The sequence below is a fragment of the Solea solea genome, chromosome 4 (assembly GCF_958295425.1).
Source record: "Solea solea chromosome 4, fSolSol10.1, whole genome shotgun sequence".
NCBI classification, from domain to species: domain Eukaryota; kingdom Metazoa; phylum Chordata; class Actinopteri; order Pleuronectiformes; family Soleidae; genus Solea; species Solea solea.
Genome location: NC_081137.1, coordinates 250,354 through 262,455, shown reverse-complemented (window position 1 = coordinate 262,455; position 12,102 = coordinate 250,354). Strand labels below are relative to the sequence as shown.

The 12,102-nt window shown below is 45.8% G+C and overlaps 1 protein-coding gene and 1 non-coding gene across 5 annotated transcripts; one reads left to right on the top strand and one right to left on the bottom strand.

Annotated features, from left to right (window-relative positions):
* Nucleotides 1-91: 91 nt before the first annotated feature.
* On the top strand, nucleotides 92-164 carry trnav-cac (transfer RNA valine (anticodon CAC)). The gene has a single exon. It is a non-coding gene; the product is annotated as a tRNA-Val (tRNA).
* Nucleotides 165-1,498: 1,334 nt separating this feature from the next.
* Nucleotides 1,499-11,809, bottom strand: csf1rb (colony stimulating factor 1 receptor, b). Of its 4 annotated transcripts, none has more exons than XM_058627925.1 (22): nucleotides 11,533-11,809; nucleotides 7,892-8,167; nucleotides 7,526-7,819; nucleotides 7,298-7,434; nucleotides 7,063-7,225; nucleotides 6,411-6,741; nucleotides 5,984-6,099; nucleotides 5,790-5,898; nucleotides 5,546-5,703; nucleotides 5,364-5,473; nucleotides 4,675-4,801; nucleotides 4,484-4,588; nucleotides 4,300-4,410; nucleotides 4,065-4,227; nucleotides 3,165-3,238; nucleotides 3,002-3,090; nucleotides 2,807-2,929; nucleotides 2,603-2,714; nucleotides 2,420-2,519; nucleotides 2,211-2,337; nucleotides 2,095-2,149; nucleotides 1,499-1,954 (listed from the first exon to the last, which is right to left on the bottom strand). In XM_058627925.1, exons 1-22 carry the CDS (start codon nucleotides 11,585-11,587, stop codon nucleotides 1,827-1,829), a joined length of 3,063 nt encoding a protein of 1,020 aa, XP_058483908.1. In that variant the 5' UTR covers nucleotides 11,588-11,809; the 3' UTR covers nucleotides 1,499-1,826. The 4 variants fall into 4 exon arrangements, with proteins under 4 accessions (XP_058483908.1, XP_058483909.1, XP_058483910.1 ...); XM_058627926.1 differs by having other exon boundaries at nucleotides 2,232-2,337; nucleotides 11,533-11,808; XM_058627927.1 differs by having other exon boundaries at nucleotides 1,821-2,028.
* Nucleotides 11,810-12,102: the final 293 nt, after the last annotated feature.

Below are 12,102 nucleotides of genomic sequence, written 5' to 3'. Positions count from 1 at the left end.
GTTCTTTACAGTAGTTTCACAAACACAGACATTCTTCATGCGCGTGTGTGTCATGTATGTAACTGTAAACGGTGACCGTTTGTGATCATCAGTTTCCGTAGTGTAGTGGTTATCACGTTCGCCTCACACGCGAAAGGTCCCCGGTTCGAAACCGGGCGGAAACATAGGTTTGCTTTTCTCTTATTTATTTGTTGATTGATTGATTGATTTATTAATTGATTTATTTACTTGTTTGTTTTCCTGTTTAAATCAGCGCGGTTTCTTCTGACACAGCTGCACTTGTTAATAACAGACTGATGCCACTAGATGGCGGCAGAGTTCCTTCCTCTGATGAGACGCAGTGAGGGTCAGTGATTTGAAAACAAGCAGAAAAGAAAATAAAGGTTATGTTTGTCATAAATATTCAGATCGTGTTTGTTTTAAAAACTAAAAAAGTTTGACTTACGAAAGATTTTGTGAAAAAATCCTGAAGATTTCTTGTGAATTCTTTTGCTTCTAAATCCCCAAAATGTGTAACATTTTTTTTTGCAAATCCTAAATATTTGTACCTTTGTACCTTTGTTTCTTGAGTTTGCTCATCTCAAAGTGTTTTGTGAATCCTAAAGTTTTGCTTTTTTTCTGCTGTTTTTTTTTAGCCCTGTAATCTGAAAATGAAAAGTGTTTCCCCTGCTTTGATGAACACTGGTGTAATCTGCTCCTGGTTGTCACAGCTGCTGCTGTGAATCCTCTTCACTTCCACGTCTCCTCCTCTTTCTCACTAAATGTAGGTGAACAGTGAAGCCGACGGCCGAGTCTCCTCTGCTGTGTCGCTGCACGTGACAGCAGTTACTGCCCAGTGAACAATAACAGCACAGTCAGCGCTGCTCCACTGTCTCTGCAGGAGGAGGAAGGAGCTCAGGGATGAGGTGAGTTTACCTCCTGTTGGTGTCATCACAGTCAAATCTATTTGTCCCCGTGGAGCCGTCCTCACAAACATGTGAAAACACTGAAGACAAAAACAAAACAACCCTGTGAAAGTACAAGTGATAACAGTGAAAGAGCAGACTCAAGTTTAATGCAGATTAAGATTAAAATGGCCAGATTATCCCCAAAATTTAAACACTTTCACAAAACACCTGAAATCTGCGTGAGTTTGAGACGATGACGTCTTTAAGAACACGTTCACGACTTTATCTCACTGACATCACACACACACACCTCTCACTTATTTATCAGAATCTAAAGTCCAGATCCCATAAACCTGTCAGGTAATCTCCTCTAGTCTGACTCCACCCCCTGCACTCATCTGTCATCTGTCAGGTGTTTGACATGCATGAGGTCACGTTTAAGATATAACTGCAGTAAAAGATTTCAAATCAACAAGACAAATGTCAACACAGGAACCCAGTGACCGGTTACCTGGTTAACTGGTTACCTGGTTACCTGGTTAACTAACTTTTCCACTTTTCACTGCAGGTTCTCTTCATAAACAAAAAAACATGATGCTACACAGCAGGTGTGAGGAGAATCAGCTGATTTTATTTTGACACAGTAAAACAAATCAATGACACATCAATATTCTCAAATGTAATACTTGGGCCTGTGATGTCATTTCCTGTTTCATCATCAGGTCACAGGTGAACCAATGTTCCTCGTGGTTCTCGTCACGTCCTGCAGCTGCATGGGAACGTCCCGCTTCTAAAACAGGACAGTGAACGCACCACGGGGCAGCTTTCCTGGCTCCGCCCACAGATGTTTGGGTTTCCTGGCTCCGCCCACAGACAAGTTTTATTTGAACATAGCAACATTCGTTTTCGGAAGCAACAACGACTTTTTCCTGGTCATCGTCAATGTCTTAATCCTGGACCTGGACCTTGGTCTTGGTCCTGGGCTATATCTAGATCGTGGTCGTGGTCGTGGTCTTGGTCTTGGTCCTGGTCCTGGTCCTGGATCTGGTCTTGGTCCTGCTCCTGGTCTTGATTGGATGAGAGGGTCATGAGTGTTGGTAGATGTTCCTCACCACTGGCTCCTCTTCTTCATCACAGAGTACTGAGGACCAGATCAGGGGGTGGAGTCAGGTAAAGTCAATAGCTGATGCGATGATGACATCATTACCTCCTCTGCTTAGCTCTTCCTCTTCTGTGCACTCGTCGATGTTCCTGTACGCCGCCTGAGGAGACAAACACATGCTGAGGTCACCTGAGGAATCCTGCGCTCAGATTGGTTCTCACCTTGCAGCTGTGATGTGGCACCTTGTCGCTGGTGGGGGGGAGGAGCCTGTTGATGAGCTGACCAATGGTTTTGAAGGTGGGTCTGTGGGTGGGCTCCAGACTCCAGCACAGCGTCATCAGCTGGTACCTGAGCATGACATGTGACCACGAGTGAGTCACCTTCAAAATAAAAGCCTTTATCTGCAGTGACAGTTAAACGAAGTCCTCACATCTCAGCTGGAGCGAAGTCTGGTGCAGACATGTGGTGGCCATCTTTGATCATCTTGTAGAAGTTGGTATCCACAGCGATGTTTGGATATGGACTCTTACCTGAGCGTCATCAATAATCATCATCAATAATCAATACTGATCAGAATGAGAGCTGTGAGTGAACGGGATTGTGCGTCAGTTACCCAGAGAGAAGATCTCCCACAGGAGAACGCCGTATGACCACACGTCACTCTGCACCGTGTACACGCACTGAAAGATGCTCTCTGGTGCCATCCACTTCACCGGGAGACGAGCCTTTCACAATAAAACACACAGAAAATGTATGATCAAATACAGGAAGTGTCCAAATACAACAGGAAGCATGACTGGAAGTGCCGTTCACGGACATTTCCCTGCACAATGTAGCTGTCGTCGTTGCGAATGTCTCGAGCCAAACCAAAGTCACAGATCTTGGCATCGCCGCGGTCAGTCAGCAGGACATTCCTCGCTGCCACGTCTCTGTGGATACACTGAGACAGACATGCAGGTGAGGGACAGACTGACAGACAGGTGAGCACTCCTCATTGTGTGTTTTCACTCACGTTCCTGTTGGACAGGAAGTCTAGACCCTGAGCCACCTGGAAGGAGAACCTGATAAGGTCACCCACAGACACACTGTCTGTCTGCATACCTGAGAAACAGACAGAATGTGAGGTGAGACAGGTCTGACCTCACAGACACAGACACAGTGTTCGGCTTTATTACCCTGGTGCATTTGTCCTGGACTCAGAATGGGCAGCATCTCCTGATACTCTGAGCAGCACGAGATCCCACTGTCACTGCAACACACAAAGTGTGATTGTCATGTGATGTCAATCATTCAATGTCATGTGACTATTTCCATGTGTTTTAATGTGACCAACTTTTGTGATATATTGTTTTTGCTACTTGTTTGTCTCAGGTTTTGATTCCTGCTTCAGGTGCAAGAAGACCTGGGTTCCAAAAATATTCTTATTTGGTTGATTGATTGAGTACATGTCGTACCAGAGGAACCAGAGGTACTGGAGGTACAAGAGGGACCAGAAATACTGGAGGAACCAGAGGAACCAGAGGTACCAGAGGAACCAGAGGAACCAGAGGAACCAGAAATACTGGAGGAACCAGTGGAACCAGAGGTACCAGAGGAACCAAAGGTACTGGAGGTACAAGAGGGACCAGAAATACTGGAGGAACCAGTGGAATCAGAGGAACCAGAAATACTGGAGGAACCAGTGGAACCAGAGGTACCAGAGGAACCAGAGGTACAAGAGGTACAAGAGGTACAAGAGGTACAAGAGGTACAAGAGGTACTGGAGGATCCAGAGGTACTGGAGGATCCAGAGGAACCAGAGGTACTAGGGGGACCAGAGGTACTAGAGGAACCAGAGGTACTGGAGGATCCAGATGAACCAGAGGTACTAGGGGGACCAGAGGTACTGGAGGATCCGGAGGTACCAGAGGAACCAGTTGTTTCAGAGGTAAGAGAAGTTCTAGAGGCACCAGTGCAACCAAATATATCAGAAGTATCCTCAACATAAGAACTTCTAGTAGTATGACTTATACCAGTGGTACCACTGTTTTTTTTCTACCATACTTGTACTTTAGATGAAGAAGAAAGGTTCTGACCTCCTGAGTCTGGCGTTTTGAGTGGCGGCCATGTTCTTGTAGAACACCACCTCCTCCACTTCGTTCACACTCAAAATGGATGTAATGAAGTCATCTGCATGAGCCCGCAGGAAGTTGAGCAGGTCGCCATGGCTACAGTACTCTGTGATCATCAGCATGGGGCCTGACAGGGTCAAAGGTCAAAGGTTAGGGAGCTGATGTCTTTTCCTGTCAGCCGTTTCTCTGTTCATATCACCTCCGCGCGTGCAGGCACCCAACAGGTTGACGATGTTGTCATGGTAACCGAGATGACTGAGGATCTTCAGCTCCGACATCAGAGCTTCACGTTCCTCGGCGTGAGCACTCGCTGTCGTGAACACATGACATCATTAACGCGTGACACGTGTGGTGACGGTGAAGGTGAACGTGTGCAGACGTACGTTTCAGCATCTTCACGGCGACTCTGGTGACGTTGCTGTCGGTTCCCAGTCCGTAGGCCGTCGCCTCGACGACCTTCCCAAACGCCCCTGAACCCAGAACAGCACCTGACACCAAGAGAGGTCAAATGTCACTGCTCCAGGACTGAACCACACACACACACACACACACACACGTAAAGACAATTCTGTACCAAGGCGGAGCTTGTCTCGTGGAAACTCCCACTTCTGGTTGTACGGCAGCTGCGTGGGGTCAACAAACGTGTAGTTGTTTCCGTCTGTGCTCTCGATGATCTTCCAGCGAATCTCGTATTTTGGTTTCTGAAAGAGAATCATTCACAGTCTGACCACGCTTTTTAACATACATGTTCCAGGGTTTAAAGGGGACATATTATACCCTATTTCTCCAAGTTAAAATAGTTCCCTGGTGTCCTAATGAACATGTCTGTGACATGCTTTGGTCAAAATACCATAAGGATGAAGTACCATAGCAGTTCAATAACCCTGCCAAAACCACCCCTTTCAGAATGCTCGGTTTTGCATTTTATAGGGACAAGGTGGAGCTAAGGTGGAGCTCTCCAAGTAAACTTACTGGTGGGTTGTAACATTTGTGGTGAAATGCGCATGCTGCCGTAATAAGCGCAGGGAATTCAACATCAAGTGTTTTATCGCCTATACTTACACTAAGGGGGACCACAAAAAAAGGACTGAGTATTCTTTTTCCACACTTTGGCGAGTGGTAGGGCCTCCAGAGTGCCAAATATAAGTATTAAAATGATTAAAAAGTAGATTTTGCATAATATGTCCCCTTTAAGGTTTTCCGCTGTGTTTGCCCCTCGTTATCAAACCTTTTCTTTCTTTAACAATGTTTTTACAAACAAACCTGTTTCCACTTGTAACAGACGACCAATAGCAGAAGAAGGAGGGCGGCGGCCGCGCTAAGAGCACCAATCAGAGCCGGCCGTGGGGTCGTCGCCAGCTCTGCCACAGAACCTGAAAACACAGCAGCCCGTCATCATCATCGCACTCCGACGTCACATGACGCCCCCCATCGTTGACACTTACGGCGAGTGACGGCGCGGCGTGACTCTCCCAGCTGATTATAGGCCACACACTCCACAGTGACATCATCGCCAGCCGTCAGTTGGATCTGTGATGTCACATCCTCTTCCTGCGAGGTCACGTCAGCTGGAAGCAGCCGATGGGCGGGGACGTCTCCACACCTGCAGACATCATCATTATGTCACAAACACATCAGCTGCTGATGACCATGACCCGCGCCACCTGCAGGGGGAGCCGTGTTACATACGTGTCCTGTGCCCCGGGGCAGGCCAACCACAGCACGGTGGGAGGAGGGTATCCAGAGCTGCTGCAGGTCAGCGTGTTATTCTGCCGACTCACCACAGCATGAGGGGAACCTGACGGAATAGCGGAAACAGGAAGTGATCATGTGATCACAGGAAGGAACGAGTAAAGTACAAATGAAGTCAAAGTTTTTCTCACGGTAGATTCGGAGGTCAATGTTCTGTGAACCGCTGAAGAATGAGTTTGAGAAATTGAACGAGTATTGACCTTCATCGCCCTGGCGGACGCGCCGCAGCAGCAGGCTCGCCTCAGACCTGGAACATCCACAATACCACCTTAAAAACCACGAGAACCACTAATACCATCCAAACAGTGCTTAGCACCACAAATACTACCTTAACAACCAGTAGAAACCTTAATACCACCTTAATAGTGCTTAGCACCACAAATACTACCTTAACAACCAAGAGAACCAGTAATACCACCTTAAAAATGATACCAGACGAACAAATCTAAAATCTTTAAACCACAGCAAATGTTAGAACCAACAATTCCACCTTAACAAACTTTAAGGTAGAATTTAGTCACATTCCGCATGCTAGCCTGTATTTGTTAGCAGGCTAACCTGTAGCCATTAGCGGTGTAGCTCTCCTCATACATTGTGTCGTTGTCGTTGTCTGAGGGCGTGACCCAGGCCTGGCTCCTGATTGGAGGATACGCCTCAATCACGAACTTTAGTGTAACGTCGCGTCCTTCGTTCACCTCCACCCTGATGTTGCCGCTAATGTTAGCATTGGTAGCAACGTCCTCATCTGTTCCATTGGGACTGACATTAGTGATCATGCTAATGTTGGTGTTTATCTCCTCTAGCATGCTGCTAGCATTTGCAAATATGGTCCTGGTGTTAGCATTAGCATGCTGCAGTGGCTGCATGTAGATGATCAGGTAGGGGCGAGCTGGAGAGAGAGAGAGAGAGAGAGTTACTGCTCAAGTTAATGTTGCCAAGCTACTCAGTTAGTGAGTTATCAAGTTATTGAGTTACTAAGTCACTGAGTTACTGGATCACTTGCGTATTGAGTTACTAGGTTGCTAAGTTACTCAAGTACTGAGTTACTATGTTCTGAGGTTATTGAGTTACTGAGCTACTAAAGTATTGAGTTACGGGGTATCTGAGTTACTAGGTTACTAGGTTACTAAATTACTGTGTTACTAGGTTATTGAGTTACTGGGTTATTGAGTTACTGAATCCTCTTCTGTGTTTTTCTTCCTCTTTTTACCCAGAACTCTCAGCTGTGTGGTTGCCATGGCGACTCCAGCTTCATTGACAGCCGTACAGGTGAACGTTCCACTGTGTTTGTGACTGACAGCTGAGACGCTCGCAGTGTTGTTGACGTACATGCGGTGGTTAATATAGCGACGACTGATGCTCATGTTCAGCGTCTGGAACAGAGGAACACATGAGAAAAACAAGACAATGATGACCTCTGACCTGTGGAACCTCTCACCTCTCACCTGTATGAGGGGGTGTGTCCATGTGATGTTGTAGAAGTGGGAGGGGTTACTGCTCAGACATGTGACCTCGAACTTTTCACCTTCAAGACGAACAAACTCTTTCTGACTGACAGACAGCGAGGGAGGGAGGCGGAGCCCTGAAGACAGACAGGCAGGTGAGAGACAGATAGGTGGACACAGACAGGCAGGTGGACACAGAATGAGAGACAGACAGGTGGACAGTCTTACTGGGAACCACCAGCAGGTCCACAGGTGCAGATTGGACCGGTCTTCCGTCCTTCAGGCCTGAGCAGACGTAGCGTCCGTTAAACGTCCTCTGGACGTCTCGGATGAGGACGCCACTCCAGCGGTCAAACGTCACATTCATGCCCTGGGGCAGACTCCGCCCCCTGCTGTCTGATTGGAAGGTGAGGTTTGTGACAGACGGGTCAGTCAGCTGACACTTGAACAGGAAGTCCTGGCCTTCTTTGACAGGTGGGACGCCACGAGGCGTCTCAAACACCCTGGAGGTGTGGACCGGGTCTGTGGGAGGAGGGGTTATGAGAAAACGAAGTTCCAGGACTTGTCAGGGGGCGTGGCCTCAGCATTACTCACCTTTAACATACAGGTGGATCCAGGTGTTGAGGTGAAGCAGGTTGTGGGCGGAGTAACTGCATCGGTACGTCCCAGTGTGTCTCGGCACTGACCTCGTGACCTCTAACAGGTCAGGGAGGTTGTCGTGGTACTGCAGGCGAAACGCTGTGCTGGACAAACGGACTGCACTGTCGCCACGGCAACGGAGGATGAAGGCGGAGCCGGCGGTGACAACGGCCTCTGATTGGTTTAGCAGGAAAACATTGTTGAGGTGGATCATGGGAGGATGAAGAAGATCTGAAACAAACATACCACGAGTCATGAACAACAACAACCTCTGCTGCCTCCAGTGGACAGAGAGGGAATAACAGCCAGTTTACACTGGAAAACAAAAACAGTACAACTGAGTTTTTTTTCCTTCGACACAAACTTTATTTAAAATCAGTGAGATCACAGACAGGTTGGTCAATAATGATGACGATCAGTGGTTTGCTGGTTAACAGATAATCTCATTAGTTACCTAGCACAAGTGAATGTTATCGGTTAGTTTAAAAATATAATGATGACACTTGATGACGAGCTCTCATTGGCCGGAGCCGACAGAGACGACCTCATTGGCCGGGAGAAGCCGCCGCAGGTTTCTTGGCGAGGTCGTGCAGGTGAGTGGCGATGCGCGACGTCTGCAGCAGCAGAGCCTGGTGGTTTTCAACCAGAAGACTCTGCTGACGAGCCAGAGTCTGCAAGTCCTGGATCTGCTGAGAACCCTGAGGACATATGACATCAGAGCAACAGTGATGATGTCATCAGAGCGATGGGGATGATGTCATCAGAGCAGCAGTGATGATGTCATCAGAACAACAGTGATGTCATCATTCAAATTAAAAACTCTAAACGCTAAATCTAAACTCACCCTCAGATAATCTAGGATAAACGAAGCCTCAGATGAACAAAACTAAACCTCAGATAATCCTAACTAAACTAAACCGTAGACAATCTTAACTAAATTAATCTTAGATAATCTTAACTAAACCTTAAATAATCCTTACTAAATTAAACATGGCATAATCTAAATTGAACCTTGGACAATCTAAACTAAACTTTAGATAATCCTAACTAAACTAAACCTCAGATAATCTAAACTAAATTTTAGATAATCTTAATTTAACTAAACCTCAGAAAACCTGGACTCACCTGAGTTTGAAGGCTGCCGAGCAGCTGCACCACCTCCACCTGGTTTTTGGCGACCTCTGTCTGGACCTGGACTAGTTGGGTCAGGAGCTTCAGGACTTGCGCTCCCCACAGGTCGTTCGACTTCTGCTCATCCACCAGCTCCAGCAACTTGGGGCCGGGGTTTGGCTGATCGTGGTCATCTTGGGATTGGGCGGCACCCATGGTCATGGCGTGAGGCGCGTTGTCATGGTGATCACCTGCAGTGAAGACGACTGAAGTCAAAACTTCAGTTATTAGGTGGCGCGCAAACTAATTTTCAAAATAAAAGTCTCTCGTTAAAGAGGAGAGGGTTTCACAATGAAACAGTGGGATTTTCAAAATCCCAGTCCTTTATATACGAGTCAAGTCTGAGACATTACAGAGGGTGAGAGACAGATGATGAAGAATCATGTGACAGTTTCACAACTTTCACAATCTCAGGGAAACAAGAAGTGAAACTGTGTGTGTGTGTGTGTGTGTGTGTGTGTGTGAGTGTGCCCATGTATACTAATGTTGTGGGGACCTAAACCTGTTTACACACTCACATTATGGGGACTTGTCTTCCTTGTGGGGACAAAAATCAAGTCCCCATAATGTAAATGACTACATGACTACCCAGACAGAGGGACAATCAAAACCTAAAAATACAAGCCGATTTACGCTCCTGGTCCTGATGACGCGACGCTGTCAGGGCGCAATGAGGACAGTCTGCTCCGATCGACAGTCGCGCCGGGGGCAGGCGGGCGGGCGGGAGAAGCCGCAGCGAGTGCAAATGTCCGCGGCGAGATCGGGCGGGGGTTCACTGTAAACCACCTTCGCCCCGAGCCCTTCCAAGCCAAAATTGCATGTCAGACTTATGTGTGACACTGTTGTATGATGAAGTCGGCATCAATTCATGAACAAAACTGTTGAAAAGTTGAAATATGGAGATTAAAGGTTTCTGCCCAACAGTAATCTCCAATACTTATTGACCTAAATGGATTTGTTAAAAGACTATAAAACTTTTTTGAGTTTTTGTAGACTAAAGCTATCATATATAGAAATGACTAAAACACTAATAAGCGTTTTAGTCCAAAAGACTAAAACTAAGACTAAATTTTGAATGGCTGCCAAAACCAAGACTGCACAGTTCACCATCCAGAGAAACATCCAGACCAGTGGAGAAAACAGTCCAGACCAGGAGCTGAGCTGCTGAGTGATGCTTGTCCATGAAAATAAACCTCTTTACCACGACAGCACACTTTCGCTTACCGCACATTTTATTGGTCTTTGTATATTTGACGACTTATTAAACTATTCAATTTAATATTTAACACATTTAATTAAGATTTTCTGCAAAATGCAATAGCTTACAGCGTTTATCTTATTTGCTCTGTTTACATAGCAATGCTGACACCTATTGGTGATTTACTGGTACTACTGCCTTAACAATGACACTCGCAATGGATAAGATAAGGATAATTTAACAGCATTTAAGCATTTAAGAGCCTTATAGTAATGTATAAATACGGTAATAAAAATCAAAAAATAGTCCGATAGACTGTTGTATATACGACACATGACTTATTTTGGCATACAAAGAACCAACTTGTAACCAAAGACTTCGCTATGTAAAATGTGAATTAACTTTTATCAGTAACTTTGGTAAGTTTCAGATTTCAGTTCATAAATAACATCGATGGAGGGGGGCCCAAAAAATACAGTCTGCCTAGTATACAGTAGTCCATTTATTTAATCCTGCTCTGTGTGTGTGAGCCTCAGTCTTTTGCTCCATCAAATCATGATCCTCAAACATCAGAGTCAGGCTGCAGTTACAGTTGTCGTGTTTAGAGGTCAGAGGTCAGAGTGATGTCCTCGGCTGTGGACCGTGTTCACTTGCTGCTGACGCCTACACTTCCCGAGGCATGCTGGGAAATATGAGGTGTGTGTGTGTGTGTGTCACAGTGTCATCATCACAGTGTCATCATCACAGTGACATCATCACAGTGACATCATCCCAGTGTCATCATCACAGTGACATCATCACAGTGTTGTGTCAGTGTTTAAGTGTGTGTGTGCGTGTGATTATAAGTGTATGAGTGTGTGTGTGGATCAGGAAACACATTGACTACCAGAGCCTGCACACACACACACAGGGGTCTCTTCTTTTCTCTCACTTCCTCGTCTTACTTCTTCTTCTTCTTTGCAGAAGACGTGGTGGACAGACCAGTTACCGCGGCAACATGGCTAAATTCACTCCATACTCGGATGATTTGAAAAACAACAACAACAACAATGTGGTGACATCACAAAGACACTGAATCAGCTGTTTAATAACAAAATCACAGTAACTGAAGTAACTGAAGTAGCTGAAGTAACAAGCAGCTGATCGACGAGTAAACAGAGAGTAAACAAACATTAAACAAGTGTGTGTGTGTGTGTGTGTGTGTGTGTGTGTGTGTGTGGGTCCTTGCCTTCTGCAGAGCAACAGCTGAGGGCGATCAACAGCAGCAGTGAATAGACCAGCATCTCTCTCTCTCTGATGTTGTTTGGTTGAAGTCGGAGTGAATTTTGACTGAAACTGAAAACTTCCTCTCAAACCACAACCACGTGACCACGCCCATTACCACGCCCACTGGAGCTGCTGTGACCATGTGAACTCGCAGAATCGCCACGGTGAAGACAGTGAGACTGCTGGCGTCCAGCAGGGGGCGATGAGCGCTGAAGATGCAGACACGTTTAACTCCGTATGCCGCCACTACGGTTTGTAGTGTCTTCATTTTTAGAATTAATATTACATCAGTGAAATGAAATTTAAAAGTCGTAACGCAGGGGTTCTTTGCATTATTATTATTATTATTTCTATTTGTATATCATATTTCATAATAAAGTATGTTAACACTTTTCTTTTTTTATTTTTACAAGCCAACATCAGTCCTCATCATACAGATCAAACATTCATGAGTTTTTAATCTTTAAATTTCCACTTTTTTGTCACAATGCATCAAAAATAATGATTTGAACGAGTTTATTAATAAATAAAT

Coding starts and splice junctions, on each gene's coding strand:
- csf1rb (XM_058627925.1), bottom strand. CDS start 11,587: ATGCTGGTCTATTCACTGCTGCTGTTGATCGCCCTCAGCTGTTGCTCT. Junction 5,704..5,789: donor TGCCCCGGGGCACAGGACAC/GTATGTAACACG, acceptor TGATGTCTGCAG/GTGTGGAGACGTCCCCGCCC. Junction 2,520..2,602: donor GTGGGAGATCTTCTCTCTGG/GTAACTGACGCA, acceptor GATGACGCTCAG/GTAAGAGTCCATATCCAAAC.